Source organism: Bufo gargarizans, chromosome 5 (assembly GCF_014858855.1).
Source record: "Bufo gargarizans isolate SCDJY-AF-19 chromosome 5, ASM1485885v1, whole genome shotgun sequence".
Classification (NCBI taxonomy): Eukaryota; Metazoa; Chordata; class Amphibia; order Anura; family Bufonidae; genus Bufo; species Bufo gargarizans.
Window position 1 is genome coordinate 21,853,229 of NC_058084.1, and position 27,918 is coordinate 21,881,146.

Genomic DNA, 27,918 nt, shown 5'->3' on the forward strand with positions numbered 1-27,918 from the left:
ACCCTGCCCTCAGAGGAGCTGGCCGTGACACAGCTGCCTTGGCGACCTCTTGCTCCTCCTCTGCCTTGGCCTTGGGCTTCCACTTGTTCCCCTGTGACATTTGGGAATGCTCTCAGTAGCGCGTCTACCAACGTGCGCTTGTACTCGCGCATCTTCCTATCACGCTCCAGTGCAGGAAGTAAGGTGGGCACATTGTCTTTGTAGCGTGGATCCAGCAGGGTGGCAACCCAGTAGTCCGCACAGGTTAAAATGTGGGCAACTCTGCTGTCGTTGCGCAGGCACTGCAGCATGTAGTCGCTCATGTGTGCCAGGCTGCCCAGGGGTAAGGACAAGCTGTCCTCTGTGGGAGGCGTATCGTCATCGTCCTGCCTTTCCCCCCAGCCACGCACCAGTGATGGACCCGAGCTGCGTTGGGTGCCACCCCGCTGTGACCATGCTTCATCCTCATCCTCCTCCACCTCCTCCTCATCCTCGTCCTCCTCGTCCTCCAGTAGTGGGCCCTGGCTGGCCACATTTGTACCTGGCCTCTGCTGTTGCCAAAAACCTCCCTCTGAGTCACTTCGAAGAGACTGGCCTGAAAGTGCTAAAAATGACCCCTCTTCCTCCTCCTCCTCCTCCTCCTGGGCCACCTCCTCTTCCATCATCGCCCTAAGTGTTTTCTCAAGGAGACATAGAAGTGGTATTGTAACGCTGATAACGGTGTCATCGCCACTGGCCATGTTGGTGGAGTACTCGAAACAGTGCAACAGGGCACACAGGTCTCGCATGGAGGCCCAGTCATTGGTGGTGAAGTGGTGCTGTTCTGTAGTGCGACTGACCCGTGCGTGCTGCAGCTGAAACTCCACTATGGCCTGCTGCTGCTCGCACAGTCTGTCCAGCATGTGCAAGGTGGAGTTCCACCTGGTGGGCACGTCGCATATGAGGCGGTGAGCGGGAAGGCCGAAGTTACGCTGTAGCGCAGACAGGCGAGCAGCAGCAGGATGTGAACGCCGGAAGCGCGAACAGACGGCCCGCACTTTATGCAGCAGCTCTGACATGTCGGGGTAGTTGTGAATGAACTTCTGCACCACCAAATTCAGCACATGCGCCAAGCAAGGGATGTGCGTCAAATTGGCTAGTCCCAGAGCTGCAACGAGATTTCGCCCATTATCACACACCACCAGGCCGGGCTTGAGGCTCACCGGCAGCAACCACTCGTCGGTCTGTTGTTCTATACCCCGCCACAACTCCTGTGCGGTGTGGGGCCTGTCCCCCAAACATATGAGTTTCAGAATGGCCTGCTGACGTTTACCCCGGGCTGTGCTGAAGTTGGTGGTGAAGGTGTGTGGCTGACTGGATGAGCAGGTGGAAGAAGAGGAGGAGGAAGCCGAGAAGGAGGAGGTGGCAACAGGAGGCAAAGAATGTTGCCCTGCGATCCTTGGCGGCGGAAGGACGTGCGCCAAACAGCTCTCCGCCTGGGGCCCAGCTGCCACTACATTTACCCAGTGTGCAGTTAGGGAGATATAGTGTCCCTGGCCGTGCTTACTGGTCCACGTATCTGTGGTTAGGTGGACCTTGCCACAGATGGCGTTGCGCAGTGCACACTTGATTTTATCGGATACTTGGTTGTGCAGGGAAGGCACGGCTCTCTTGGAGAAGTAGTGCCGGCTGGGAACAACATACTGTGGGACAGCAAGCGACATGAGCTGTTTGAAGCTGTCTGTGTCCACCAGCCTAAATGACAGCATTTCATAGGCCAGTAGTTTAGAAATGCTGGCATTCAGGGCCAGGGATCGAGGGTGGCTAGGTGGGAATTTACGCTTTCTATCAAATGTTTGTGAGATGGAGAGCTGAACGCTGGCGTGTGACATGGTTGAGACGCTTGGTGACGGAGGTGGTGGTGGTGGTGTTGGTGGTACATCCCCTGTTTGCTGGGCGGCAGGTGCCAACGTTCCTCCAGAGGCGGAGGAAGAGGCCGAGGCGGCAGCAGCAGAATAGGCCGAGGCGGCAGCAGCAGAAGAGGTAGCAGGGGGAGCCTGAGTGACTTCCTTGGTTTTAAGGTGTTTACTCCACTGCAGTTCATGCTTTGCATGCAGGTGCCTGGTCATGCAGGTTGTGCTCAGGTTCAGAACGTTAATGCCTCGCTTCAGGCTCTGATGGCACAGCGTGCAAACCACTCGGGTCTTGTCGTCAGCACATTGTTTGAAGAAGTGCCATGCCAGGGAACTCCTTGAAGCTGCCTTTGGGGTGCTCGGTCCCAGATGGCGGCGGTCAGTAGCAGGCGGAGTCTCTTGGCGGCGGGTGTTCTGCTTTTGCCCACTGCTCCCTCTTTTGCTACGCTGTTGGCTCGGTCTCACCACTGCCTCTTCCTCCGAACTGTGAAAGTCAGTGGCACGACCTTCATTCCATGTGGGGTCTAGGACCTCATCGTCCCCTGCATCGTCTTCCACCCAGTCTTGATCCCTGACCTCCTGTTCAGTCTGCACACTGCAGAAAGACGCAGCAGTTGGCACCTGTGTTTCGTCATCATCAGAGACATGCTGAGGTGGTATTCCCATGTCCTCATCATCAGGAAACATAAGTGGTTGTGCGTCAGTGCATTCTATGTCTTTCACCGCTGGGGAAGGGCTAGGTGGATGCCCTTGGGAAACCCTGCCAGCGGAGTCTTCAAACAGCATAAGAGACTGCTGCATAACTTGAGGCTGAGACAGTTTCCCTGGTATGCATGGGGGTGATGTGACAGACTGATGGGGTTGGTTTTCAGGCGCCATCTGTGCGCTTTCTGCAGAAGACTGGGTGGGAGATAATGTGAACGTGCTGGATCCACTGTCGGCCACCCAATTGACTAATGCCTGTACCTGCTCAGGCCTTACCATCCTTAGAACGGCATTGGGCCCCACCATATATCGCTGTAAATTCTGGCGGCTACTGGGACCTGAGGTAGTTGGTACACTAGGACGTGTGGATGTGGCAGAACGGCCACGTCCTCTCCCAGCACCAGAGGGTCCACTAACACCACCACGACCATGTCCACGTCCGCGTCCCTTACTAGATGTTTTTCTCATTGTTATGGTTCACCACAACAACAAATATATTATTTGGCCCAATGTATTGTATTCAAATTCAGCGGGATATAAATTTGAGGCCTAGTATTTAGGCGCTGGGTGACCGGTATGGATTTAGTGACAGAATTAGACTTGGAAATGCACAGAAGCGTGTGTGTGAAGTTATTCTGAATGACCCTATGTGCACCTTCAATATGATCTACCCTTTTAGGGATAGATTTCAAATAGCTCTGATATAGCAGAAACGACTAAATTATGAAATTGCTAAATTGGGAATTGTATTTCAACCCAGAACAAAAAATGTGCTTTGACGGACACTAAATAACTTTCCCAGCCACAACAGGACAGCGGTAACGAGAGATTTAGCGGGATATAAATTTGAGGCCTAGTATTTAGGCGCTGGGTGACAGGTATGGGTTTAGTGACAGAATTAGATTTGGAAATGCACAGTAGCGGGTGTGTGAAGTTATTCTGAATGACCCTATGTGCACCTTGAATATTATATACCCTTTTAGGGATAGATTTCAAATAGCTCTGATATAGCAGAAACCACTAAATTATGAAATTGCTAAATTGGGAATTGTATTTCAACCCAGAACAAGAAATGTGCTTGAACGGACACTAAATAACTCTCCCAGCTACAGCACTAGGGACAGATTTAGCTGGATATAAATTTGAGGCCTAGTATTTAGGCGCTGGGTGACAGGTATGGGTTTAGTGACAGAATTAGACTTGGAAATACACAGTAGCGGGTGTGTGTGAAGTTATTCTGAATGACCCAATGTGCACCTTGAATATTATATACCCTTTTAGGGATAGATTTCAAATAGCTCTGATATAGCAGAAACCACTAAATTATGAAATTGCTAAATTGGGAATTGTATTTCAACCCAGAACAAGAAATGTGCTTGAACGGACACTAAATAACTCGCCCAGCTACAGCACTAGGGACAGATTTAGCGGGATATAAATTTGAGGCCTAGTATTTAGGCGCTGGGTGACAGGTATGGGTTTAGTGACAGAATTAGATTTGGAAATGCACAGTAGCGGGTGTGTGTGAAGTTATTCTGAATGTCCCTATGTGCACCTTGAATATTATATACCCTTTTAGGGATAGATTTCAAATAGCTCTGATATAGCAGAAACCACTAAATTATGAAATTGCTAAATTGGGAATTGTATTTCAACCCAGAACAAGAAATGTGCTTGAACGGACACTAAATAACTCGCCCAGCTACAGCACTAAGGACAGATTTAGCGGGATATAAATTTGAGGCCTAGTATTTAGGCGCTGGGTGACAGGTATGGGTTTAGTGCCAGAATTAGACTTGGAAATACACAGTAGCGGGTGTGTGTGAAGTTATTCTGAATGACCCAATGTGCACCTTGAATATTATATACCCTTTTAGGGATAGATTTCAAATAGCTCTGATATAGCAGAAACCACTAAATTATGAAATTGCTAAATTGGGAATTGTATTTCAACCCAGAACAAGAAATGTGCTTGAACGGACACTAAATAACTCGCCCAGCTACAGCACTAGGGACAGATTTAGCGGGATATAAATTTGAGGCCTAGTATTTAGGCGCTGGGTGACAGGTATGGGTTTAGTGACAGAATTAGACTTGGAAATACACAGTAGCGGGTGTGTGTGAAGTTATTCTGAATGACCCAATGTGCACCTTGAATATTATATACCCTTTTAGGGATAGATTTCAAATAGCTCTGATATAGCAGAAACCACTAAATTATGAAATTGCTAAATTGGGAATTGTATTTCAACCCAGAACAAGAAATGTGCTTGAACGGACACTAAATAACTCGCCCAGCTACAGCACTAGGGACAGATTTAGCTGGATATAAATTTGAGGCCTAGTATTTAGGCGCTGGGTGACAGGTATGGGTTTAGTGCCAGAATTAGACTTGGAAATACACAGTAGCGGGTGTGTGTGAAGTTATTCTGAATGACCCAATGTGCACCTTGAATATTATATACCCTTTTAGGGATAGATTTCAAATAGCTCTGATATAGCAGAAACCACTAAATTATGAAATTGCTAAATTGGGAATTGTATTTCAACCCAGAACAAGAAATGTGCTTGAACGGACACTAAATAACTCGCCCAGCTACAGCACTAAGGACAGATTTAGCGGGATATAAATTTGAGGCCTAGTATTTAGGCGCTGGGTGACCGGTATGGATTTAGTGACAGAATTAGACTGGGATATGGCCAAAAAATAAACAGACTATTGCTGGTTAAATGCACTTGGTGTGACAGCTTCACCCTGATGTAGGCTTTAGCCAAAAAACAACCACACCATTGAGGGTTAAATGCACTTGGTGACAGGCGCAGCTTGCCCCTGATTTAGTATATGGCCAAAAAATGAACAGACTATTGCTGGTTAAATGCACTTGGTGTGACAGCTTCACCCTGATGTAGTCTTTAGCCAAAAAACAACCACACCATTGAGGGTTAAATGCACTTGGTGACAGGCGCAGCTTGCCCCTGATTTTGTATATGGCCAAAAAATGAACAGACTATTGCTGGTTAAATGCACTTGGTGTGACAGCTTCACCCTGATGTAGGCTTTAGCCAAAAAACAACCACACCATTGAGGGTTAAATGCACTTGGTCGCAGCTTGTGCTGGCGCACCACAAGACACAAAATGGCCGCCGATCACCCCAGAAAAATGTGACTGACAAACGGTCTGGGCAGCCTAAAAACAGTGAGCAATTGAGGATCAGCAGCTCAATGATCCACAGCTGCAGATCGATCAGTTAATCAAGTCCTTTGGAGGAGTTAATCTGCCTAATCTCGCCCTACTGTCGCAGCCGCAACCTCTCCCTACGCTAATCAGAGCAGAGTGACGGGCGGCGCTATGTGACTCCAGCTTAAATAGAGGCTGGGTCACATGGTGCTCTGGCCAATCACAGCCATGCCAATAGTAGGCATGGCTGTGATGGCCTCTTGGGGCAAGTAGTATGACGCTTGTTGATTGGCTGCTTTGCAGCCTTTCAAAAAGCGCCAAGAAAGCGTCACAAAAGCGCGAAGAAAGCGACGAACACCGAACCCGAACCCGGACTTTTACGAAAATGTCCGGGTTCGGGTCCGTGTCACGGACACCCCAAAATTCGGTACGAACCCGAACTATACAGTTCGAGTTCGCTCATCCCTACTCCTGATACATCTTAGGTGGGATCTGCCGGTAACGTTCCCTGATTGGCGCAGCATCGCCGGTTGGGATTTCCTGTTTGATAGCAGTAGCACACCCAAAATCTTCATCATGTCTTGAGAAGGCCTCCTGAAATTCCCAGAGGGTGTCTTCCAGCAGCTTTTGTTCCCCCGGGGTTAGGGTTCTGCAGTCCACCCCTATACGGGCCATGATCACTCGACTATTCCACTCCGCTGTCTGGGTTTTCCTTGAATGGTTCTCTACAGCATAGGTCCAGGCTGATCTCCTATCCGGCTGCAGCGTGATGCCCCTTCGTCGAGCGATACCCCCTTCGGACACATAAACTTTGGCCAGCAGAGTGTTTGCGGGGACGGTTAACTTGCAGTCCTCGACATATCAGCAGCGTATAGACACACATCCGTCCTTCACAATGGCTACCAGTGGGCAAATCTGTGTTTCTTCTTGATAAGCTGGCTCGATCAGGACCTCCAGTCCATTCAGTCGTCGTCCAGCCCACACTGGCAGCATCAATATTCACTCCTGTCGAGGTGGGATCTTCAACAGAGTCCTCCGTAGCACCCTCACGTCTCCAATGGCCCGTCTAGACAGGTTACTCTTTTGAAGGCTACAGCTCCTCACCATTTGTTGTAAGACCTTCTGGGTAGGCCGGTGTGCAGTGGCCCGTTGCCAGTATTTCGGCCCTTCCTTGGCATAGAGTTGATGGTCTAGGTCTCTCAGTATATTCATGTTCAGGGTCACTGCCATTCCTTTTCCGGGACGAATGGTTCACGAGCACGACCCCTTTCTTGCCGATGTCTTGCCCAAACAGTCGGACCTGCATCCATACTTTCCCTCGGACATCCATCTCTCTATTATCGGCAGCCGTCAGCCTGATGACGCTCCCGTCTTCAGGCTTCATCATATGCCCGAAGTGCCTCTCGAAGAACTCCAGAGGCATTAGGGTACACTCTGACCCTGTATCAACTAGGTAGCAGACCTTTTGGCCTTCCAACTCGGCTTCTAATACGGGGCTGCTGGCATACAAGTCACGTTCTTCACGCAGAGGGCTTAACCTTTGGTGCACCGCCGCAGGAAGTTTAACGTCGGCTCAGACACTACCTGTTCTGGGCACTCTCTGGCCATATGGTCGTACTTTCGGCAAGCCCAACAGAGGGGCCCTCTTCTGACTGGCTCCCTCACTGGGGTTGTTCTGGGTGGAGTGGCACGAGGTGCGGGGACCGTTTCCGGATGCTGGGATGGTTTTGCCTTCATCTGGGGCACTTCCAGCCGGAGCTCTTTCAATTCCGCCCGCAGGGCCTGGACCACATCCTTTAAGGACTCCGATTCTTCAGACCCCGGCCGGTCCGTTGTAACTTGCTGCCGCAGGTATGGGCTCTTCCTCTCTCTCTATGGCGGGTAAGTAGACACTGTAGAATGTTATATCGGCCATTGTTCGGGTCATCTCTTGTAATTTATCTTGTAGGAATTTATTGGAGAGCCCCACTATGAACTAATCTCGTAGAAGCCGTTCCACCTCCCGGAAGGCACCCATGGCCTCAGGGTCTCATTGTATCTCATTCAGCGTCTCCTGTAGAGCATTGGAATATTGCATCAGGGGCTCGCCCTCTCGCTGGGGTCAGTTAAAGAAGTGACTCCGTAACTGTACCTCTTTGGCCCGACTCGCTTGGGCTATCTCTAGCAGGGAGAATATCTTCTCTAGGGTATCTCTCTCGGAGTCAGGCCTTTCCATCACTGTCCACCTGACGTCACCCTCTAGGGCTCCCAATGCAACCTCGACCCACAGTTTAGGGGTCAGGTTACAGATTTTAACCGCACTTTGCACCCTTTCAGTCCAGTCCTTAAAATGTAATGTTTCTACCGTCATACTTTGGCAGATGACGCAGCAGTGCCCCTACAGGGATGTATCCTACTGGGGTAGCCATATTGTTAGGGGCAAGCTGGACTTGCGCCTGTGCACCCTGGGCTGGGTCCTGATCCGGCACCAATGGCGCTGGAGGACGATATCCCATCGTGTTCCCGTCCATAACGGTCACTGTATCCTGCTGACTACGCCAAGTTGTAAGCAGTGTACCGGGATGAGCTCCCCAGGATACAGCAAAGTCACAGACAAGAAATGCGACACTGACACCATCTTTATATGCAAGAACAGAAACTTTACTTTAACAATAGTGAAAACACAACAATATAAGTATACATAGACTAAGTTATACCCCAGGCCCACAGTCAACGTCCCTGTCCGAGGGACAGGCCTAGCCCGATGGCGCGCACAGCAGAGCCTGCAAGTCGCGCTGTGCCTCTAAAGAGGTCACACCTAGCCAGTGGCGGATGCAGCAGAGCCTGCAAGTCAAATACTGTGCCGCATTCCAGTACAGTAAGGCCTAGCAAAACATATAACCCTAACTATCTAACTGCTATAAGGCCTAGGCTAGTCTCTGTTACTTCAGGCACCACACAGTAGAATACAATCAGTAACCAGGTGTACTGACCTGCGTCCGTTCTGGGCCCGAGGATGCCCCTTACCCGGGATGGCCACCAGCCTCTCAGCAACCGTGTGGCCTTGCTTGATGATAAGACTTCTGCCCACACGCTGGACACTGTCTTCCTGGAACAATCTCTCTTTCAAAGAGCCGGATCCAGTAAGGGGACAACAGCTAATCTTCTTCCTCTGCGTGTCCATTCACTCCCAGATATTCGCAAGCCAGGATGGAATCGGATTCAGTCTCTCAAAGAACATTGCTTCCACCATGTCAGATCAGCATTTCCTGGTTTTTCAGAAGCAGCTAGCATGAGTCATCATCTGTTTTGCATATGCAGATCCCAGAGTGTGCTGACTGTGCTGCAAAACAGTGGCCTTTAGTGCCCGGAATGCCAAATGACAGCTCCAATACAATTTAAAGGCAGAGTTTATCCACAATCTCACATAGCAGGTCATAATATTGGGGTCTGGCAGGTTCAGCAGAGTTAAATTGCCACTGGTGCACCCACTGAGCCCGGACTAATACATTCACCTCCAGTCTCGCCAGGATCTCACCTTTCACGGTCGGGTCGTCGGCTGCTCGATCATCAGAGAGAACAAAAAACACTTGCTGGGGAACGGAGCGACGACCTCAGCCCACTGGTCTCGGGGTAACTTCTCCCTCATGGCCACCTTTTCGAACATTGCCAGATAGGTCTCGACATCATCCGAGGGGGACATCTTAGGGATCGCCGCATGGACAGCTTTCTAGGCATCGTGAACGTTCTAGGCCGCTCCAGCCACTTGCAACGCCATTACATGTTGTAATAGCAGCTGGTTAGTTTCCTGCTGCTGCTTGTTAGCCTCCTGCTGCTGCAAATTAGCCTCCATGTGAGCTTTCACGACCGCCTCCATTTTGTCAGGGGACATGAGTCGTAACCTTGCCGGTTTAATATAGGACATGCACTTGTGCCGTGGGAAAAACAAATAAAACTTTTCGGCCTTCAGGCCTGCCTCACTGCGTTTGCCCGCATCCGACACCAATTGTTTTTTTTTTCTCTTTGTTTCTAGGGAGGGCAGGAAAGGAAGCAGCTGTGTCTGGTGCTATATTACATTTAATGTGTTGTAGTTGTAGTACCGTATTTGTATCTCCATGTAATGTCCATTGCTTTGTCACCTGTATGTTACCAGTAAAGTATTTATATATATATATATATATATATATATATATATCTGTATATAAGTATCTGCAAGGGTTGTATGTTACTCCTGGGGTGTATGAAGGACTGGAGGGGGTGTATATAATACACAGAATAAGTGGGTTATATAAGAAACAAAGACAACAGCTCAAGAACAGAATAAAAGGGAAACAAGATGGAGAGAGATAAATCTCCAAGTCCCAAAAAGCATAAATTCCCTTAATCAGTGTGTAGCCTTCAAAATGTTATCTTTTCTCCAATTCCAGCTGAGTGGACTGTCTTTTCTGGGTGTGCTGGGACTAATGAGATGTCTCCACTGCTCTCCTTCCTCTCTACACTGTTGCTCTCCTTCCTCTCTCCGCTGCCGCTCTCCTTTCTTTCTCCGATACTGCTTCTCTCCTGCCTCTCTCCAATGCTGCTGCTCTCCTTCCTCTTTCCAATGCTGCTCTCCTTCCTGTCTCCAATGTTGCTCTCCTTCCTCTCTCATCTAAGAGATAAACTGCAGCTTCATCCTCCTCCTCCTCCCTATCTAGCATTTACTGCTTTCTTGTAGACTGATTTTTCTGTCACTGAGGTTTATGAACATTTTCAGAGATTCTGCCTGATGGTTTGTGTCTTTTTTTCAACCCTAATAACTGTTGTAAAATGAATTATGTGTTAATCTCACCGTATCCCTTGCTATAGTTCTCCAATACCGGGATTATCGGTCGTGCACTGAACTGCTCGGCTTGTTTTATCAGGGTGTCATTAATCGTCTCAAAACCACACAGAACAATCACAGGTTCTGACATTTTCCAGATGGTGAATACTGAGCCGTACTCCTTGCTGAGCTGATGGAGGAAACAAAAATTTAGGAAATGAAGATAAATATACAATATACAGTGATTTATTGAATTTAATGTAAAATATTATGAAGAAATAACCAGTACATATATTTTCACCCACACACCCTCTCCATGTCGTTTTGTTTTTTTCTCTCTCTTACCATGCTTTACTCAGGGTTCCATGGTCAGCAAATAATCAGAGTTCATCAGCCCAGATATAAGGGTACTTGCGGTAGCAAATGATCGCACATTTTTTTCGGTAAACTCATATCCCATATGGTCATTGGTAGTATTGAGCGAGCATGCTCGGCCGAATACAAGTTCGGCTCGAGCATCGCTATGCTCGGCACATGGCGGTACTCGGCCGAATACCGCATGTGCTTGAGCACCATGCTCGAGTCTCCTACCTGCGGCTGCTAAGCAGCCAATAAACGTGCAGGTAAGTACTGCCCTCACTGTAATGCCAGTAGCCATGGCAATACAGTGATTCGCTAACCGGAACGCTTCATCGGGTGCTATATAGGACCCAATGACGCGTGTTTGGCTCATTCTAAGTCAGGGAGAGCTTAGCATAGGAAAGGACAGACACTGTAGGGAGTGTCATTGAATTACATTTTTCTACAAAAGCGTTTCATAGACCCAAAAATTTTTGTAAGGACTAATGTGTGTGACAGCAGCAATATATGTTTGTAGCCCAACCTGCGCTAAATTGCTCAGTGTTAGGGAGAGCTGTGCATAGGAAGGGACAGACAGTGTAGGGAGTGTAATAGGAAGATTTTTATACAAATAACATTTCAGAGACCCAAAAGTCCATTTATGGACAAATGTGTCTGACAGCAACATTATATATTTTTAGGTCATCCTGCACAAAATACTGTGTAATAGGCAGCTGCGGGCAGTTAAATTATCCGCACCACATCTCCTGTTTAAAGTGTGCGAATCCCTAAAATATCAGTGACATCCAGTGCAGTTTTTCCGTAGATAGTGTCCCCTGCGGACAGTTAAATTATCCTCGCCACATCTCCTGGTAAAAGTGTGCGCACATCCCTAAAATATCAGTAACAACCAGTACACTTTTTCTGTAGACACTGCGAACTGTGACATTACGTGTGGTACCTGTCCTGTATAACAATTCCTCATGACAAATACCTTTGTAAATCACATTTAAAATAAAGAAGGCGAGCAGTAAGGGACGGGGAAGTGACCGTGATGCTGATTGTGCACGGAAAGGCTGTGGCCCTGGGCATGGATAAAAAGTGCCTGCTGCCAGAGCACAAGAAAAACAATCATCCACGATACCTAGCTTCATGTCTCAGTTTGCAATCTGGTCAACATAATCCTCACCCTGATCCTCCTTCCTCCCACCATTTACAGTCTGGTCAAACAAGTGATCCCACACTTGGATATTCAGAGGACCTCTTTTCATTGCCATTACTTGATTTGGTCCTCTTGCCAAGCCCGCTTGGAGAGGGACATGAGATCTTGTGCCCTGATTCCCAACCTCTAAAACATCCACAGTCACAAGAACATGATGGTGGGATCGGCAATTAGTGTTTAATGAGGTGAATGATGATGAGACACAGTTGCCAATGAGTCAACCACAATTACTGTCTCAAGAGGTTGATGAAGAGGATGAGACACAGTTGTCAATTACTGAGGTTGTGGTTAGGTCAACAAAATCAGGAGGATAATCAGAGTGAGGAAGAGGAGGTGGTGGACAATGAGGTCACTGACCCAACCTGGGAAGGTGGAAAGCCGAGCAAGGACAGCAGTACAGAGGTGGAGGGATCTGCAGCCTCGCAACAGGCTGGAAGAGGCAGTGGGATGGCAAAAGGGAGAAGGCAGGCCTGCAACTGTTCCATAGAGCAACCCTTTGCGGAAATCTCCCTTAACAAGGGGTAGATGTTCCGCAGTATGGTGCTTTTTTGAGGAAAGTGCAGACGACAATAGAATAGTAGTTTGCAACCTGTGCCTGTCACCACCAGATCTTTGATAAGTTCTGTTAGACGTTTTTCAGTACCTTCTGCATGATCTTCTTTTATTTTGCTTTCGTTTTGACATCTCTCCTCCCTCTCCCAGCTGTCATCTATTAGCATTGATTGCTTCCCTATATATCTCCTCCCCATACTGCAGTTTATACAACTTCCTGGAGTGTGCTGATACTAGAAGCTGTTACTGCTGCATCCACAAGATAAGTCTGTTTCTTTATTTCTGTTTTCCTGTGGGCTTGATCCTAGGTGACCTTGACTCCCTCCGTATTAAGTGTAGGGAGCCGGTGGTTGTGTCCCCTCACTATTATAGGGTGTTCAGGTGTCATACAGTCGAGGAACGAGGGTATGCAATTTTCTACCATTGAGATTTTTGCATAGGCTGAGCAGTAAGGGAGAGAGCTAGGGCTGTTACAGGGCTTACCCTTTTGTTCCTTAGTTTTGGATCAAGTCAGTCAGATCTTCATTTGTGTCTTCTAGTTTTCTGTAACACCATCCGTGACAGTGCCATATGAAAATTAGCCGGGCCGAGAACACTAGCTACCTCACCACCTTCAGCAAGATCTGCCACATGGCATACAAGCACCCTAATAAGTGGGACGAACTCCTGGGTCCACAATCTGTGTCTATGGGTCACACCACTGCCTCCTCTTCCCCTGTGTTACGTGCTGGCCAATCCCCTGTCGAAGGTGCAGGCCCGGATTCATCCCGCCCTGCACCTGGACCTTCGCAAGCACCATCAACGACCACATCCACTTCCGTGTCCCAGCATAGCGTACGAATGTCATTACCCCAGGCATTTGAACGCAAGCGCAAATACCCAGCCACCCACCCACAGGCCATAGCACTACATACGCAACCTTCCAAATTACTAGCCCTGGATATGTTGCCATTTAGGCTTGTGGACACTGAGGCCTTCCACAGCCTGATGTCGGCGGCCGCCCCTCGTTATGAAGTCCCCAGCCACCACCATTTTTAACGGTGTGCCATGCTCGCCTTACACCAACATGTGTCCCATAACATCATATGTGCCCTGACCAACGCAGCTACTGGAAAGGACCACTTAACCACGGACACATGGAGAAGTGCATTCGGCCAGGGGCGCTTCATTTCCCTGATGGCACACTGGGTGAACGTTGTGGAGGCCAGGAGCATGTCGTACCCCGGGATAACACAGGTACTACCGACGCCAAGGATTGCGGGCCCTACATTGATCAGGATTTCTGCCAGCAGCAACATTAGTGGCTCCAACACCCACTTCTCCTCCTCCACTTCCACCTCCGAATTATCCGTGTGCAGCCCCAGTCAATCATCAGTTGGTAGCAGGAAGCAGTGTAGCACTGCAGTGGGAAAGCATCAACAGGCCCTGCTGAAGCTGATATGCTTAGGGGACAAACAGCACACTGCCGCAGAACTATGGCAGGGGATAAGAGACCAGACTAAACTTTGCCTCTCGCCACTAAACCTAGAACCAGGTATGGTTGTGTCTGATAATGGCCGTAACTTGTTGGCGGCTTTGGAGCTCAGCAAGCTCACACACATCCCATGCCTAACCTACAGCTTAAACTTAGTGGTTCAGCAGTTTATTAAAACCTACCCCAATTTGTCTGAGCTACTGGTGAAGGTGTGCCGCGTGTTTTCACATTTCTGCAAGTCACCAATAGCTTCAGCTGGTCTGTCAACGATGCAGCAGCGCTTGAAATTGTCAGCTCACCGACTGTTGTGCCATGTGAGCACGCCCTGGAACTCTACGTTCCACATGTTTGCCAGGGTTTGTGAGCAGCAGAGGGCAGTAGTGGAATACCAGCTGTAACATGGTCATCGCCTTTCCAGTCAGCTTCCGCTATTCATAAGCGATGAGTGGGCATGGATGTCTGACCTCTGTGAGGTTTTGAGAAACTTTGAGGAATTAACACAGATTTTGAGGAGCGATAGCGCTATTATCAGCGTAACCATCTCACTTCAGTGTCTAGTCAAACACTTGCTGCTCATAATTATGGAAGACGCTTTGCATGTGGAAGAGGTGAAAATGGGGGAAGACATTACACAGGGTGATATCCAGACCACACTTAGTTTTCTCAGAGCAAATTGGACAATGAAGAGGAGGAGGCGACGGTGGCCTCCGCTACAGAGGTTAGTACCCATGGAAGTTTAATTCCATCTGTTCAGCATGGGTGGGCAGAAGAAGAGGAAGAGGATGAAGAGATTGAGAGTGATGCTCCTGATGACGACAGCAAAGTTTTAACTGTCGGTACTCTGGCACACATGGCTGACTTAATGTTAGGCTGCCTTTCCCGCGAACCGCGCTTTATACGCATTTTAGTCAACATGGATTACTGGTTGTTCACCCTTCTCGATTCCCGCTACAAAGAGAACTTCTCATCTCTCATTCCTCTGGTGGAGAGGATGAGCAAAACGGTGCAATACCAGAAGATCCTTGTTGAAAAATTGCTCCCAAAATTTCCATCTGACAACGCTGGCGGCAGAGTCCGTAGTTCCTTGGCCAACCGAGGAGGGGAGACAAGGGGAACACACAGCAGTTCCAACAGAGGCAGGGCAACATTCTCCAAAGCCTAGGACAGTCTCATAACACCCCACCAGCACCCTCACCCTGATGCGCGGCCTAATGTCACAAGGAGGGAATAGTTTTGGAAGATGGTGAAGGAGTACATAGCAGACCGTGTCAGCGTCCTCAATGATCCCTCATTGCCTTAAACCTACTGGGTGTCCAAGCTGGACACGTGGCACAAATTGGCACTCCACGCCTTGGAGGCACTGGCCTGCCCTGCTGCCAGCGTTTTGTCTGAGGGGATATTTAGTGCTGCTGGTGGCATTATAACAGATAAGCGTGTCCATCTGTCAACTGAAAATGCTGACAGGTTGACTCATAAAAATGAACAATGCCTGGATTGACCATGACTTCTCGACTCCACCAGAGGAAAGCGGCTGAACATAAAGGCACTTTACTTGTGTTGTTTATAATGTACTCAATACACTGTATTCCCATGTACCCATTCCACCGCAAACAAGGGTATATGGTTGAATCTCCCTTTTCTCATCCTCTTCTATCATATCAACACATGCTTGTTTGATGCATATAATGCCCGTGCATATATGCCCTTCGCATATAATTTTTTAAAGGGTCAGCTCACCAGCAGGCCCTCGCATATAATGATTTACAGAGTCAGCTCACCAGCACGCCCTCGCATATAATTTTTTAGAGGGTCAGCTCATCAGCAGGCCTTCACCTACAATCTTTTACAAGGTCAGCTCACCAGCAGGCTCGCACCTCAAATCTTTTATAGGGTCAGCTCACCAGCAGATCCGCAGCTCAAATCTTTTACAGGATCAGCTCACCTGAAGGTCCTTGCATTTCATTTTTTAGAGGGTCAGCTCACCTGCATGCCCTTGCATATAATGTTTTACAGGAGTAGCTCACCAGCAGGCCCACACCTAAAATCTTTTACAAGGTCAGCTCACTATCAGGCCCTTGCATATAATTTTTAATAGGGTCAGCTCACTAGCAGGCCTTCACCTACAATTTTTTACAGGGTCAGCTCACCAGCATGCCCGCACCTAAAATCTTTTAGACGGTCAGCTCACCTGCAGGCCCGCACCTAGAAATGTTTACAGGGTCATCTCACCTTCAGTCCTGCACCTAAAATCTTTTACAGGGTCAGCTCACCTACAGGCCCTCACCTAATTATACCTAATAGGCAATTTGCACGCATGCTGCCTTGCTTGGATGTGGTAGCCGTAGCTGTTTCTCAGGCTCCCTCTCCAGAATCGAACCATTATTCCCCCGTTATATAGAATATAGATGTAGTGGCTGTTACTGAGACGTGGTTCAAGGGGAGTAATGACTGGGATATAACAATACCAGGGTTCTCTCTATACAGGAAAGACACAGAAGGCAAGAAGGGGGAGGGTGGCCCTGTATGTGAAAGATAGCATAAAATCTAATTTGATACAAGTTAGCGAGAACAATTTAGAGTCAGTTTGGGTTACCTTGCAGCTTGATAATCATAAGGTAACTCGTGTAGGTGTGATATATAGACCACCTAGCCAAGTCAAATAATTAGATGATCTACTAGTTGAGTGAATAGCTAAAATGACCTTGAAGGGGGAAGTTATCATTATGGGAGACTTAAATGTTCCTGATGTAAACTGGAAAACCAAAAAAGCTAGTCCTGCCAGGAGGACAGATATTCTAAATTCCCTACTGGGATTATCTCTACAGAAAGTAGTTGAGGAGCCGACCTGGAAGGAGGCCATTTTATATTTAGTATTCACAAATGGGAATTTGGTATCTGATATTACTGTAGGGGAAAGTTTGGGATCTAGTGATCACCAGTCAGTGTGGTTTACTATAAGTACAGTGACTGAGTCACACCACACAAAAACAAAAGTTTTAGATTTTAGAAAAACTGACTTTTCTAAACTTAGATTAGTGGTATACGAGTCCCTATCAGATTGGAACAGTTTGATTGGAGTCCAGGAGAAATGGGACTACTTAAAAGTGGCACTATTGAAGGCAACAGAAAATTGCATTAGGCTTGTCAGTAAAAGCAAAAAAAAGGAAAAGACCACTGTGGTACTCAGCAGAAGTGGCCAAAATATTGTCCACCCCCTCTCATCTCTCCTTCTAAATCTTGGTATGATTGCATTGAAGCTTACTGCTACACCCAGCTTTTCCAGTCTGATATTGTCCACCCCCTCTCATCTCTCCTTCTAAATCTTGGTATGAATGCATTGAACTATTAATGTCTCTTATCCTGCTGGATTTATTGAGTATTTGTTTACATTGACTATTTCACCCCTGTGTCTGGTGCTATCTTGATTTGGCCATATGTAGCCCCCTCCCCTCTTGGTCACACCTGATTGATCACTGAGTGGTATAAATCTAAGGTCTTAGGTCTTCCAGACCTTGGTCTTTCCACATGCAACATCTCTCAAGTGCAACTTTTTAAGTGCACAGACTGAATTATACCAGAATTGCACCAGAAGGGGACCACAGGTATTAACAGACATAGTCAATGCAAACAATGTTTAAATTTTTCCTCGTACTCCTCCTACTTATCCATAACCTCCTGAAATACCCCCACATCCATTCACCCAGCAAGGAACTATTCATCTCTTCGTCCATCTTACCTTCTCATCTGACCGCTTGCACAAACCTGTTTGCCAACATAAAACACTTCCTTCCCAAACACACACAGACACCTCATGCCCTCTCCTATTCTCATCTATTAACACTTTCTCTGCTTCTCCTTACTGCTGGTGATATCTCTCCAAATCCAGGACCCCCTCAGCAAATCTCCATTATCACCTCCATGTCCCACTACAAATCTCCGTCTACAAATTTCTACAACCCCTTAAACCTAATAACCATTCCTCTGACCCCTGTGCCTTTAGTTCCTCTTGCAGGAGCATTATGGAATGCGCGCTCCGTCTGTAACAAACTGTCATACATCCATGAACTGTTCATCTCTCAAAACCTTTCCTTTCTGGGTCTCACAGAGACATGGCTGACACCCTCAGACACCACCTCCCCTGCTGCACTCTCTTATAGTGGATTTCAATTCACTCACACCCCCCGCCCTGGCTGCAAACATGGTGGAGGAGTTGGTCTTCTCCTATCAGACTCCTGCTCCTACAGCCCAACTCCACTGCCACCCTCCATTACGCTCACCTCATTTGAAGTACACTCTGTTCGCATCTACTCTCCCTCCAACCTTCAAGTAGCTGTCATTTACCGCCCCCCAGGCCCAGCCACCATATTTCTTGACCACTTTAACACCTGGCTACTACACTTTCTTTCTGCCGACATCCCCACTATCATCATGGGTGACTTCAACATCCCTATTGACACCTGCCACTCGGCCGCCTCTAAACTCCTGTCGCTCTCTTCCTCCTTCGGCTTATCACAGTGGTCTTCAGCTCCCACCCACAGAGATGGTCACACTCTGGATCTGATCTTTTCCCGCCTCTGCTCCCTATCTAACCTTTCTAATCTGCCTCTCCCCCTATCCGACCACAATCTACTCACCTTCTCTTCATTGGTCTCTTCTGCAGCCCCCCCGGTCCACACACTAGCACACCCCCGCAGGAACCTCAAACAGCTTGACTTTTGCTTGCTTTCTGACTCTCTTCTCCCACTCTCTACCATCTGTTGCCTCCAAGACCCAGAAGCTGCTACCACCCTATATAACACCACATTAAGTACAGCTCTGGACACTGTTGCCCCCCTCACACACAACAAAATCCGGAAAATCAACAGACAACCCTGGCACACCAACCTGACCAAAAAACTCAGACAAGCTTCCAGAGCTGCTGAGCGGCAATGGAAGAAATCCCATTCTAAAGATCATTTCACCGCATACAAGCAATCCCTCCTCATACTCAAATCCTCACTCGCTGATGCAAAACAGGCTTACTTCTCATCTCTCATATCTTCCCTGTCCCACAGCCCTAAACAACTTTTTAGCACTTTTAATTCCCTTCTCCGTCCCCCAGCGCCCCCACCCTCTCCTCTCTTCTCAGCTGAGGACTTTGCCAAATATTTCAAACAAAAGATAGTCCACATCAAAGAAAGCTTTACTACACAGTCCCCACAGACCCTCTACACAACTGCTCGGTCCTCTTCTCCCAAAACCCACTTCTCTACCATTACAGAAGGTAAACTCTCCACTCTACTCTCCAAATCTCATCTGACCACCTGTGCACTTGACCCAATCCCATCCCACCTCATCCCTAACCTCACTGCAGTGTTTATCCCAGCCCTAACTCATCTCTTCAACCTATCACTAAACTCTGGTGTCTTCCCCTCTGCTTTTAAACATGCTACCATTACACCCATCCTCAAAAAACCTTCACTTGACCCATCTTCCTTGTCCAGTTATCGCCCCATATCACTTCTTCCGTATGCCTCAAAGCTACTTGAACAACATGTCCATTCAGAACTGTCCTCCCACCTCTCCTCCTGCTCCCTCTTTGACCGCCTACAATCTGGCTTCCGACTCCACCACTCGACCGAGACTGCCCTTACCAAAGTCACCAATGACCTACTCACAGCCAAAACCAAGAAACAATACTCTGTCCTCCTTCTCCTTGACCTGTCCTCTGCCTTCGACACTGTTGACCACTCCCTTCTGTTGCAAACGCTCTCATCTCTTGGCATCACTGACCTGGCCCTCTCCTGGATCACATCATACCTCACAGACCGGACATTCAGCGTCTCCCACTCCCGCACCACCTCCTCGTCTCATTCCCTCTCTGTTGGTGTCCCGCAAGGCTCTGTCCTAGGACCCCTGCTCTTCTCTATCTACACTTTTGGTCTGGGACAGCTCATAGAGTCCTATGGCTTTCAGTATCACTCCTACGCTGATGACACACAAATCTACCTCTCTGGTCCAGACATCACCACCTTACTATCTAGAATCCCACAATGTCTATCTTCTATATCATCCTTCTTCGCCTCTCGCTTTCTTAAACTTAACATGGATAAGAGAGAATTCATAATCTTTCCCCCATCTTGTTCAACCCCCCCTACAGACCTATCTATCACGATCAATGGCTGCACACTATCCCCAGTCAACAAAGCCCGCTGCCTTGGAGTGATCTTGGATTCTGCCCTTTCCTTCCGACCGCACATCCAAGCCCTTTCCACCACCTGCCGTCTCCAACTCAAAAACATCTCCCGCATCCGCGCCTTCCTTAACTTTGAATCTGCGAAAATACTTGTACATGCCCTTATTATCTCCCGCCTAGACTACTGCAACATTCTCCTCTGTGGCCTTCCATCTAGCACTCTCGCACCCCTCCAATCTATCCTCAACTCTGCTGCCCGACTAATCCACCTCTCACCCTATTATTCCTCTGCCTCTCCCCTTTGCCAATCCCTTCACTGGCTCCCCATTGCCCAACGCATTCACTTCAAAGTACTTACAAATACATACAAGGCCGTCCATAACCTGTCCCCTCCCTACATCTCTGAGCTAATTTCCCGATACACCCCCACACGCACTCTCCGATCCTCACAAGACCTCCTTCTCTCCTCTCCTCTTATTGCCTCTTCCCACAATCGACTCCAGGATTTCTCCCGTGCATCCCCCATACTCTGGAACTCGCTACCCCAACATATCAGACTCTCACCTACAGTGGAATCCTTCAAAAGAAACCTGAAAACCCACCTCTTCAGACAAGCCTACAACCAGTGACCCTGCTGCCTCTATACCGCCACGACCTGCTTCACCCGCACCTACTGTGTCCTTCTCCCATACCATGTAGATTGTAAGCCCTCACGGGCAGGGCCCTCTCTCCTTCTGTACCAGTTTGTAACTCATTTTGTTTATGATTAGTGCAATTGTCTGTATTATGTATGTGCACCCCTTATCATATGTACAGCGCTATGGAATGAATGGCGCTTAAATAATAAATAATAATAATAATAATAATAATAATAAAATCATTAAAAACAAAAAGATAGCATTTAGGAATTAAAAAAAAAAAAACTAAACAAGGATGACAGACAAATTAATAAGATTAGGCAGAGAGAGGCCAAACAAGTTATAAGAGCTTCTAAAGCACAGGCAGAAGAGAAATTAGCTCAGTCAGGGAAAAAAGGCGATAAGGCATTCTTCAGATACATAAATGAAAAAGGGAAACTAAAACAAGGAATTACCGAATTAAAAACAAAAGAAGGAAGGTAAATGGAAGAAGATCAAGAACTAGCTGACTGCCTCAATGAATACTTCTGTTCAGTCTTTACAAAGTAAAATGAAGGAAAAGGACCTCAGTTAGGAAAGAAGAGTAATGATTCTTTTGATGCATGTGTCTTTACAGAGGAAGAGGTTCTAAGTCAGCTGTCTAAAATTAATACAAATAAGTCACAGGTGCCTGATGGGATACACCCAAAGCTATTAAAAGAGCTCAGCGGTGAACTAGCAAAACCATTAACAGATTTATTTAACCAATCACTGGTAACAGGAGTCGTCCCAGAAGATTGGAAATTAGCAAATGTTGTGCCCATTCACAAGAAAGGTAGTAGGGAGGAATCGGGCAACTATAGGCCAGTAAGCCTGACATCAATAGTGGAGAAATTAATGGTAACCATACTTAAGGAGAGGATTGTGGAACATCTGAAATCCCATGGATTGAAAGATGAAAAACAGCATGGGTTTACTTCAGGGATATCATGTCAAACTAATCGTATAAGATTTTTTTGATTGGGTGACTAAAATATTAGATGGCAGAGGTGCAGTAGACATCGCTTATCTAGACTTTATTAAGGCTTTTGATACTGTCCCACATAGAAGGCTTATCAATAAATTGCAGTCATTGGGCTTGGACTCCCATATTGTTGAATGGAGTAGGCAGTGGCTGAGGGACAGGCAACAGAGGGTTGTGGTCAATAGAGTATATTCAGACCAAGGCCTTGTTACCAGTGGGGTACCTCAGGGATCTGTTCTGGGATCCATATTGTTTAATATCTTTATCAGCGAAATTCCAGAAGGCCTCGATGGTAAGGTGTGTCTTTTTTCTGATGACACAAAGATTTGTAACCGGGTTGATGTTCCTGGAGGGATACACCAAATGGAAAAGGATTTAGGAAAACTAGAGGAATGGTAAAAAATCTGGCAGCTAAAATTTAATGTTGATAAGTGTAAGATAATGCACCTGGGACGTAAAAACCCAAGAGCAGAATATAAAATCAGTGATACAGTCCTAACCTCAGTATCTGAGGAAAGGGATTTAGGGATCATTATTTCAGAAGACTTAAAGGTAGGTAGACCATGTTATAGAGCAGCAGGAGATGCTAGCAGAATGCTGGGGTGTATAGGGAGAGGCATTACCAGTAGACAGAGGGAGGCGCTCATGCCGCTCTCCAGAGCACTAGTGAGACATCATTTGGAGTATTGTGCGCAGTACTGGAGACCATATCTCCAGAAGGATATTGATACTTTGGAGAGAGTTCAGAGAAGAGCTACTAAACTGGTCCATGGATTGCAGGATAAAACTTACCAGGAAAGGTTAAAGGACCTTAACATGTATAGCTTAGAAGAAAGACGAGACACCGGGGATATGATAGAAACTTTAAAATACATAAAGGGAATCAACAAGGTAAAAGAGGAGAGAATATTTTAAAGAAGAAAAACTGCTACAAGAGGACATAGTTTTAAATTAGAGGGGCAAAGGTTTAAAAGCAATATCAGGAAGTATTACTTTACTGAGAGAGTAGTGGATGCATGGAATAGCCTTCCTGCAGAAGTGGTAGCTGCAAATACAGTGGAGGAGTTTAAGCATGCATGGGATAGGCATAAGGCCATCCTTCATATAAGATAGGGCCAGGGGATATCCATAGTATTCAGTATATTGGGCAGACTAGATGGGCCAAATGGTTCTTATCTGCTGATACATTCTATGTTTCTATGTCTCTATTAGGGATGAGCGAACTCGAACTGTATAGTTCGGGTTCGTACCGAATTTTGGGGTGTCCGTGACACGGACCCGAACCCGGACATTTTCGTAAAAGTCCGGGTTCGGGTTCGGTGTTCGTCGCTTTCTTGGCGCTTTTGTGACGCTTTCTTGGCGCTTTTTGAAAGGCTGCAAAGCAGCCAATCAACAAGCGTCATACTACTTGCCCCAAGAGGCCATCACAGCCATGCCTACTATTGGCATGGCTGTGATTGGCCAGAGCACCATGTGACCCAGCCTCTATTTAAGCTGGAGTCACATAGCGCCGCCCGTCACTCTGCTCTGATTAGCGTAGGGAGAGGTTGCAGCTGCGACAGTAGGGCGAGATTAGGCAGATTAACTCCTCCAAAGTACTTGATTAACTGATCGATCTGCAGCTGTGGATCATTGAGCTGCTGATCCTCAATTGCTCACTGTTTTTAGGCTGCCCAGACCGTTTGTCAGTCACATTTTTCTGGGGTGATCGGCGGCCATTTTGTGTCTTGTGGTGCGCCAGCACAAGCTGCGACCAAGTGCATTTAACCCTCAATGGTGTGGTTGTTTTTTTGCTAAAGCCTACATCAGGGTGAAGCTGTCACACCAAGTGCATTTAACCAGCAATAGTCTGTTTATTTTTTGGCCATATACTACATCAGGGGCAAGCTGCGCCCGTCACCAAGTGCATTTAACCAGCAATAGTGTGGTTATTTTTTGGCCATATCCCAGTCTAATTCTGTCACTAAATCCATACCGGTCACCCAGCGCCTAAATACTAGGCCTCAAATTTATATCCCGCTAAATCTCTCGTTACCGCTGTCCTGTTGTGGCTGGGAAAGTTATTTAGTGTCCGTCAAAGCACATTTTTTGTTCTGGGTTGAAATACAATTCCCAATTTAGCAATTTCATAATTTAGTGGTTTCTGCTATATCAGAGCTATTTGAAATCTATCCCTAAAAGGGTATATAATATTCAAGGTGCACATAGGGTCATTCAGAATAACTTCACACACACGCTACTGTGCATTTCCAAGTCTAATTCTGTCACTAAATCCATACCGGTCACCCAGCGCCTAAATACTAGGCCTCAAATTTATATCCCGCTGAATTTGAATACAATACATTGGGCCAAATAATATTTTTGTTGTTGTGGTGAACCATAACAATGAGGAAAACATCTAGTAAGGGACGCGGACGTGGACATGGTCGTGGTGGTGTTAGTGGACCCTCTGGTGCTGGGAGAGGACGTGGCCGTTCTGCCACATCCACACGTCCTAGTGTACCAACTACCTCAGGTCCCAGTAGCCGCCAGAATTTACAGCGATATTTGGTGGGGCCCAATGCCGTTCTAAGGATGGTAAGGCCTGAGCAGGTACAGGCATTAGTCAATTGGGTGGCCGACAGTGGATCCAGCACGTTCACATTATCTCCCACCCAGTCTTCTGCAGAAAGCGCACAGATGGCGCCTGAAAACCAACCCCATCAGTCTGTCACATCACCCCCATGCATACCAGGGAAACTGTCTCAGCCTCAAGTTATGCAGCAGTCTCTTATGCTGTTTGAAGACTCCGCTGGCAGGGTTTCCCAAGGGCATCCACCTAGCCCTTCCCCAGCGGTGAAAGACATAGAATGCACTGACGCACAACCACTTATGTTTCCTGATGATGAGGACATGGGAATACCACCTCAGCATGTCTCTGATGATGACGAAACACAGGTGCCAACTGCTGCGTCTTTCTGCAGTGTGCAGACTGAACAGGAGGTCAGGGATCAAGACTGGGTGGAAGACGATGCAGGGGACGATGAGGTCCTAGACCCCACATGGAATGAAGGTCGTGCCACTGACTTTCACAGTTTGGAGGAAGAGGCAGTGGTGAGACCGAGCCAACAGCGTAGCAAAAGAGGGAGCAGTGGGCAAAAGCAGAACACCCGCCGCCAAGAGACTCCGCCTGCTACTGACCGCCGCCATCTGGGACCGAGCACCCCAAAGGCAGCTTCAAGGAGTTCCCTGGCATGGCACTTCTTCAAACAATGTGCTGACGACAAGACCCGAGTGGTTTGCACGCTGTGCCATCAGAGCCTGAAGCGAGGCATTAACGTTCTGAACCTGAGCACAACCTGCATGACCAGGCACCTGCATGCAAAGCATGAACTGCAGTGGAGTAAACACCTTAAAACCAAGGAAGTCACTCAGGCTCCCCCTGCTACCTCTTCTGCTGCTGCCGCCTCGGCCTCTTCTGCTGCTGCCGCCTCGGCCTCTTCCTCCGCCTCTGGAGGAACGTTGGCACCTGCCGCCCAGCAAACAGGGGATGTACCACCAACACCACCACCACCACCTCCGTCACCAAGCGTCTCAACCATGTCACACGCCAGCGTTCAGCTCTCCATCTCACAAACATTTGATAGAAAGCGTAAATTCCCACCTAGCCACCCTCGATCCCTGGCCCTGAATGCCAGCATTTCTAAACTACTGGCCTATGAAATGCTGTCATTTAGGCTGGTGGACACAGACAGCTTCAAACAGCTCATGTCGCTTGCTGTCCCACAGTATGTTGTTCCCAGCCGCCACTACTTCTCCAAGAGAGCCGTGCCTTCCCTGCACAACCAAGTATCCGATAAAATCAAGTGTGCACTGCGCAACGCCATCTGTGGCAAGGTCCACCTAACCACAGATACGTGGACCGGTAAGCACGGCCAGGGACGCTATATCTCCCTAACTGCACACTGGGTAAATGTAGTGGCAGCTGGGCCCCAGGCGGAGAGCTGTTTGGCGCACGTCCTTCCGCCGCCAAGGATCGCAGGGCAACATTCTTTGCCTCCTGTTGCCACCTCCTCCTTCTCGGCTTCCTCCTCCTCTTCTTCCACCTGCTCATCCAGTCAGCCACACACCTTCACCACCAACTTCAGCACAGCCCGGGGTAAACGTCAGCAGGCCATTCTGAAACTCATATGTTTGGGGGACAGGCCCCACACCGCACAGGGGTTGTGGCGGGGTATAGAACAACAGACCGACGAGTGGTTGCTGCCGGTGAGCCTCAAGCCCGGCCTGGTGGTGTGTGATAATGGGCTAAATCTCGTTGCAGCTCTGGGACTAGCCGGTTTGACGCACATCCCTTGCTTGGCGCATGTGCTGAATTTGGTGGTGCAGAAGTTCATTCACAACTACCCCGACATGTCAGAGCTGCTGCATAAAGTGCGGGCCGTCTGTTCGCGCTTCCGGCGTTCACATCCTGCTGCTGCTCGCCTGTCTGCGCTACAGCGTAACTTCGGCCTTCCCGCTCACCGCCTCATATGCGACGTGCCCACCAGGTGGAACTCCACCTTGCACATGCTGGACAGACTGTGCGAGCAGCAGCAGGCCATAGTGGAGTTTCAGCTGCAGCACGCACGGGTCAGTCGCACTACAGAACAGCACCACTTCACCACCAATGACTGGGCCTCCATGCGAGACCTGTGTGCCCTGTTGCGCTGTTTCGAGTACTCCACCAACATGGCCAGTGGCGATGACGCCGTTATCAGCGTTACAATACCACTTCTATGTCTCCTTGAGAAAACACTTAGGGCGATGATGCAAGAGGAGGTGGCCCAGGAGGAGGAGGAGGAGGAGGAAGAGGGGTCATTTTTAGCACTTTCAGGCCAGTCTCTTCGAAGTGACTCAGAGGGAGGTTTTTGGCAACAGCAGAGGCCAGGTACAAATGTGGCCAGGGCCCACTACTGGAGGACGAGGAGGACGAGGATGAGGAGGAGGTGGAGGAGGATGAGGATGAAGCATGGTCACAGCGGGGTGGCACCCAACGCAGCTCGGGTCCATCACTGGTGCGTGGCTGGGGGGAAAGGCAGGACGATGACGATACGCCTCCCACAGAGGACAGCTTGTCCTTACCCCTGGGCAGCCTGGCACACATGAGCGACTACATGCTGCAGTGCCTGCGCAATGACAGCAGAGTTGCCCACATTTTAACCTGTGCGGACTACTGGGTTGCCACCCTGCTGGATCCACGCTACAAAGATAATGTGCCCACCTTACTTCCTGCACTGGAGCGTGATAGGAAGATGCGCGAGTACAAGCGCACGTTGGTAGACGCGCTACTGAGAGCATTCCCAAATGTCACAGGGGAACAAGTGGAAGCCCAAGGCCAAGGCAGAGGAGGAGCAAGAGGTCGCCAAGGCAGCTGTGTCAATGCCAGCTCCTTTGAGGGCAGGGTTAGCATGGCAGAGATGTGGAAAACTTTTGTCAACACGCCACAGCTAACTGCATCACCACCTAATACGCAACGTGTTAGCAGGAGGCAACATTTCACTAACATGGTGGAACAGTACATGTGCACACCCCTCCACGTACTGACTGATGGTTCGGCCCCATTCAACTTCTGGGTCTCCAAATTGTCCACGTGGCCAGAGCTAGCCTTTTATGCCTTGGAGGTGCTGGCCTGCCCGGCGGCCAGCGTTTTGTCTGAACGTGTATTCAGCACGGCAGGGGGCGTCATTACAGACAAACGCAGCCGCCTGTCTACAGCCAATGTGGACAAGCTGACGTTCATAAAAATGAACCAGGCATGGATCCCACAGGATCTGTCCGTCCCTTGTCCAGATTAGACATTAACTACCTCCCCTTAACCATATATTATTGGACTCCAGGGCACTTCCTCATTCAATCCTATTTTTATTTTCATTTTACCATTATATTGCGGGGCAACCCAAAGTTGAATGAACCTCTCCTCTGTCTGGGTGCCGGGGCCTAAATATATGCCAATGGACTG

At 48.3% G+C, this 27,918-nt stretch overlaps 1 protein-coding gene across 1 annotated transcript in view; it reads right to left on the bottom strand.

Annotated features, from left to right (window-relative positions):
* Nucleotides 1–27,918, bottom strand: part of LOC122938623 (cytochrome P450 2F2-like) — a 201,258-nt gene that overhangs the window by 157,245 nt on the left and 16,095 nt on the right. Inside the window, exon 2 of the mRNA XM_044294272.1 lies at nt 10,563–10,725. Coding sequence (XP_044150207.1) covers nt 10,563–10,725 — 163 coding nt within the window. The remainder of the gene's footprint in view (nt 1–10,562; nt 10,726–27,918) is intronic.